Raw genomic sequence first — 5,831 nt, 5'->3', positions numbered from 1 at the left:
AGAAAATCCCAATTCGTAGTGGAGAGTTGGGATTGAATCTCACCTGGACCAGGATGGGGGGTGGGGTGGGGGTGTTATGAGTGTGTGTGGCCCCATGGAACGTGAAAAGCCACCTTTTCACTCAAAGTTGGTCAATATAAAATAGATATTCCGGTCTTAAAGTTTATTTGTATCCATCACAGCCAACCAAATTTATGTTTATACTTATTTTTTTTCACCAAATTTGCATTTACATCAATACTATACATGTACTTTTTGCACTCTTATCAAATCCATCCTTTAGGCCACCTTTGTCACATAAATCACCACATAGGCATTGGAGTTCACACGGTTAGAAATGCGCAACAAGAGCTTAGAAGTTCAGATTTATTTTTGGCAATACAATCTCTATCAGATATAGACATTGGGTGCATTAAGATATGCAAAGGTTCCAAAGAATTTATGGGATCCATTTTCTTGTGATGTGAAGCCACACCGTGGGGAAAAAGAAAGCCCCATCACAAACCAGGGTCCCCCCTAAAAAAATATTCCTTTATTCCTCCACCAAATAAATAAAAGGAAACAATCCCTTTCTCTATATTATAATACAGATGTGGTCAGACACCTAGAAACTACATTACAACAGGAAACCCCATCTAAGCTCTGATTGTTTTCAAGCATTCAACCAATCTTCTCTTTTTATTGGATGTTAATGAAGTGAACTAGTAATGGATATTCCCACCTTATTTCAGTGTTCCCCAGAAATGACTTTATTGCTTTACATAATCTAGTATTGTTAACTTAGTTCTCTGTTGCAGGAATGCTCTGTTAGCTGTAAGACAGGTGGTCGAATAAGACTGCACTGGAACAAGAATGGTGTCGATGGTGCTTAACATGAAATGCAGTTCCTGAAATTGCGCTTACCCTGCATCAAGTGGAAACAGCAATGAATTAACCACATGGAAAGGTGGGGGAAGAGATGAAGAAATTAAGAATGATGCAGCAAATTAAATTGAATTTACTGTAACAACTTATGAACAGAGGCTCTTGTGATGTGGGTTCCATCACTATCAATGAAAATTGTGTTGGAATAATTTGGTCCAATTTGGAATGCGGGTCCCATGGGTTTGAAGTTGGAAACTGTGAAACCATTCAGAGTGACAAGTCATGAGTTATTTGTTGTTTTTCCAAGGTTGGACCCCACAGTAGTTGCCTCTCACTCCACTGCTTGAATGATCCAGTAGATTAAAGGCCCCAAGAACGCACTTTGTGGCTAAGAATCATCTCATGGGTAAGCTTTAGAAAAGAAGATCTACCACAAATGTTAGGAGCAGCCAAATATCTATGTACCCCAAATACCTCAATCTAAGTATTTGAAGAGGGGGTTGACAGTCAAGACATTTCCTTGAGGAAAGTTCAATCTTCGACCTCATTGATCTTGCAGTTCAAATTTATGTACTCCTATCATTTCTCAATCCAGTTCTTTATGATTTCTAAATACATTTCAAAGAATTTGGAGAGATTGGCCTTTCTGGTTTTTAAAGGAGCTGGGCAGCCTTTTTTTTTGTAAGAGGGTGCGGGTGGTTTGACATTAAAGATGTTTTGCTTTTTTCTCCTCCCCTCCAGCCCCACCCCCAAGAGAAAGAGAAGGAGCAAAGAAAAGGAAATCAAAGAAAGAAATGGGAAGAACTAGGACCATCATATGCAGTTTAAGTTTGAAAAGACCAAGGATGTCATTAGAACATATTCATACAACCAAAGGCCAATGTTATTGATTCTCTTTTGGAAAGAAAAAAGAAAGATAAAAGCAACCACCAGAAGCTGGTATCAAGAGATGGTGATTGATGCTGCCAAGAAAGCTAATGAAGATGATGAGCTTTGGACTTTCACACTTTAGGCAAAAGAAGGTAGCCAGAGCCGAAAGATGGACTCACGATGCTTTCTTTTTCCGGGGAGGAGCCAAGTTGAAATTTTGTCTATTGCAGACAAGAAGAATTTTTACATGAGAAGATTCATTTGCATGATAGATGTAAGATAAGAATAAAAATGCATACCCAACTATCAAATTTCATAGGCAAATATAGAAGTGAGGATATATTATTTTTCAAGTATCAGAGCACTACAAACCACAATCTTGCAACTCACCGTAGTCCCATCCAACCTAGTAGATCTTTTAGGCTTAAATCTAACTGAGGGCAAAGCCAGAGGGGAACAGAATAAAAAGGAAGTAAAAGGAAATGTTTTCCCTGGCTCCACCTTTGAACTAACCCAACCAAACTGTGATTCTAACCATGTGATCTGGAAATTTATCTGGAATTCTGGTTAGTGTACTATAATATTTTCCATCCTCTGGAAGAAGCAAAAGTTGTGTGGTCAGACCATCTAATTAGGAGGATTTAGGCAGAATAAATCAACGGAGGGTCTCAATTTATCTCCACCTACTCAGACCAAGGCCTCCAAAAAGATAACGGTAAAGTAAACAAATCGCACCACTCACCTCTGAGATCTCCTATTATATATACGGAAAATTTTGAGTGACTTCAGCTTCAGTTCTTTTTCTTGATCCTTCACTCTTGTGGTTGACATAAGTCCTCCTCAATCACAGATTAAACATGTCGACATGAAGATAAGAATACCCAAAAGGGACATTACCTGCATAATAGAACATGCAAGGATAATGTTAGATTTATGCCCTCAATTTTGTTGTATTGCTCCTTAATTAGATGTAAATATCAGGAAACCAGATTAGCCAATAATAGCACAAGAATTGTGCAGTTGTGCCTAGGGGCCCAGGTTACTATGGAAATGTAATATTTTCTGCTTCGGGGGAAAGAGGGGTTTGCTAATAATGCCGTTTTCAGATTCCCTACTTTGCCATTATGAAGCAGAATTCAAGCCACCAATCTTTAGGTTTTGCCATTGCATTCTACCTCAGTGAAGGTGTTTGTTATCTGAATTCATGGAGTTCGATCTGGAGCAGAGCTCATACCTTAATCTTTGAAGCTGATGCTACTATTTCTGGGAGATAACCACGTAATCCAATGTCATAAACAGGAGTACCATCTGGATAGTACAATCCATAGTTCCTCTCCGAAGCTGGACCTGGCTTCAGATCCTCATTGAACAGTGCAAAAACATATATATCAATTGGCACGGATGGTTTCAATGGAGTACCCTGCTTCTCCTCTATCCTGCGCAGCAAATTCCCATTGTAAATCCCCGCATTCTCTGGTGTGGCCCCTGCCTCATCAGGATCCCCCTTAGAAGGCCAACCTGTCTCAGAAATTCTAACTTCTATATCAGTATGCCCCATCGCCTTGATTGCTGAATAAACAGCATCTATTTGCGCATACAACATGTTATCATATTTTAGATTCGTATTTGGATCAGTCATCCCTTGGTTAGGCCGGAAAAGAACATAGTCCAATGAGACTTCGTTGGGGTTAGATTTATAGGCAAAGTAGGGATATGCATTGATCAGGAAAGGAGATTTAATCTGGGAGTGGAAATTGAGAATGGGTTGAATGTACTCAGCAAGGTCTTGCTGAAAAAGCCCAGAAGAAGGGGGGAAGGAGTTAGCTAAGATGGAAAGAGAATGAGCAGTGGTGATATTCACTTGATCATTTAGTCCAAGGGAAACAAGTGCGCTGTAGATGGACTGCATTGCTGGAAGGAGATAGGACATTAATTGGGTATCATTACCAGATAAGACTTCGTTTCCAACAGTGATGCAGGTTATCTTCGTCTGAGGAAGGTAAGGCTGGACGTGCTGCTTCAGCCAGGACTGGGCTTTATTGAAATCAGTCATGTTTAGAAGATATTCATTTCCAACCCCCACTATGAACTCAACATTTGAATTTGAGAATGCCTGGAGGACATATGGATCAGCATCATAAAGTTTGACTCTGTTGATGTTAAGGGACTCCAGGAGAAAGGCGACCCGTGAAGGTGATGGGAGATTATTAGCGATCTGGCCGTAGTTAATTCCAACTGAAAGGCCGAGAGTCTGGACGACTATACCTGTTAAAATATAACAGAAGAGTGAGTTAATTGGCACTAAATTAGGATTTCTACAGTTCGTGAGAAGAGAAACGAAACTCTATCAAATTTCATAACGTAGACAAATTGAAAAGGCAATTTGATGAGGAAGAATGGCATTATTAGAGAAGAGATACCATAAATACTAAAACTTCAATGCATATAGATTCAGAATATCTATGAATTGAATTAAAAGAAATTCAGAAACAAGTAATAAGGCATTTCATAAAAAAAAAAAACGAGAAATTAACCAAAAAAATAGATTCCAAATGTTCTAACCGCTTAAGTGTAATGCTACTAGATGCAGTCAATTGTAGTTTTCAGAAATCAACCAAGGATTTATAAGCGGCAGCTGTTTCAGTATTGGAATCATCTTGAACTCATCCACCTCTTCACATCCCAAGCTCCATGACCAATAAAAAAAATAACATGAAGTCTTAAAAGATTATGGATAATGTACTGAAGAAGACATTTTAGTGAAAAAACATGAATTTTCAGTTTTTCACAAATAATTTCCAACTTAAGAGAAGAAACTCTGCAGAGCATAGTAACTAACAGAGGAAAACCAGCTAATATATTTGGATTCTCAGTACTAATTCCTCAAACTATTCTCCATTTCCATTGTAAACAGAGAGAGAAATAAAAAACGGACACCATGAAGGAACAAGGAATACAGTTAAGACACATCTGACTGGACGGCAAAGTAACTAAATCAAATCCTCCACCGTTTTTAGCTCCTGAAAATGCAAAATCAAAGAGACCAAACGCATGCAACATAAAAAAAATCTAATCTCTGCTAGGAAACTAACAAAAACGCAACAAAAAGCTGATTCGGAGTGAACGCCACCACCATGAAAGTAGTGGCTTGAAGAAGAAGAAGACATACAGACCTAAAAGGAGCAAAAGTGTCAGAAAAACCGCGCGAAAATGGATAGAAATCGGCATCATTGTGTGCTGCTCTCAGCTCCCTCCGGCGGGAAGTTGGGCACCGACTTTCGTAAATTCCAGCGATCGTTTGGTAACGTCTCTCCATATATAGAGGATATTGATATGGATCCGATTTGAACTCGGTTTCGGTCAAGGAAGATACGGATATGATGGATCCACCCGAACCCGACAATTTTAACGTAAATTTAAATACGATATTTATTTATTACCAGGTTTAGATTGGATCGGACGGTCAAACGAGCTCCCTCTGCTACAACCATGATTTAGAAAATTCTACAGTTGTCTAATTTGAACACTTGATGTAGATGTGTCTACATGTTTTATGGGAAGGTTGCGAGTTGCAGCATATCAAACCCTACCACATGCTCGATGAAAGAGACGGAGTCTGGATACGGTACGCATACTTGACCATCATCCCAAATAATCACATGATCAGCATGCTGACACCTGTCCCTTAAAAAATAAGAAATCTACCGCAAACATTTTATAGGGCACGTGTCATTATAATAATTATATATTTATTTAGTGTATTCATCAAATATCAGATCTATTGTGAGACCCAAAATAAATAATGTAACAGGGGACAATTCTAGATATCATAGACAAAAGTCGGCGAGCAGCAGCGATCACACCAATTAGAGTCAGGGATCTCCTCCCAACATAGTTTCAACGTGATCCATGTTCCCACATTTCACTATAAGATTGGGATCCACTATGTACTCAGTGGAGACATCACACCAGAGCGCATTCCACCAGTGCCCCACATGCATATATTAGCGTGCATTGAGAATATCTCATGCAATTGTGCAGTTCATTAGTGCGCACTGATGGGATGATTGATTTATATCCGCTCAAAAATGTTATAC

The 5,831-nt window shown here is 39.0% G+C and overlaps 1 protein-coding gene across 1 annotated transcript; it reads right to left on the bottom strand.

Annotated features, from left to right (window-relative positions):
- Window positions 1-338: 338 nt before the first annotated feature.
- On the bottom strand, window positions 339-5,122 carry LOC148847426 (glucan endo-1,3-beta-glucosidase 14-like). Its single transcript, XM_088949056.1, has 4 exons — window positions 4,908-5,122; window positions 2,969-3,999; window positions 2,477-2,631; window positions 339-904 (listed from the first exon to the last, which is right to left on the bottom strand). The coding sequence occupies exons 1-3, from the start codon at window positions 4,963-4,965 to the stop codon at window positions 2,575-2,577; spliced, it is 1,146 nt and encodes a 381-aa protein (XP_088805182.1). The 5' UTR covers window positions 4,966-5,122; the 3' UTR covers window positions 339-904; window positions 2,477-2,574.
- Window positions 5,123-5,831: the final 709 nt, after the last annotated feature.

The sequence above is a fragment of the Nelumbo lutea genome, chromosome 6, assembly GCF_056320005.1.
Source record: "Nelumbo lutea isolate HS-2025 chromosome 6, American lotus-T2T, whole genome shotgun sequence".
NCBI classification, from domain to species: domain Eukaryota; kingdom Viridiplantae; phylum Streptophyta; class Magnoliopsida; order Proteales; family Nelumbonaceae; genus Nelumbo; species Nelumbo lutea.
This window is presented reverse-complemented; position numbering and strand designations above follow the sequence as displayed.

What these genes read in the sequence shown, in the direction of transcription:
- LOC148847426 (XM_088949056.1), bottom strand. Translation starts at nt 4,965, where the DNA reads ATGATGCCGATTTCTATCCATTTTCGCGCGGTTTTTCTGACACTTTTG. An exon ending in GACACTTTTGCTCCTTTTAG is followed by an intron (nt 4,000 to 4,907) that starts GTCTGTATGTCT and finishes ATATTTTAACAG; the next exon opens with GTATAGTCGTCCAGACTCTC. An exon ending in CATCAGCTTCAAAGATTAAG is followed by an intron (nt 2,632 to 2,968) that starts GTATGAGCTCTG and finishes TCTATTATGCAG; the next exon opens with GTAATGTCCCTTTTGGGTAT.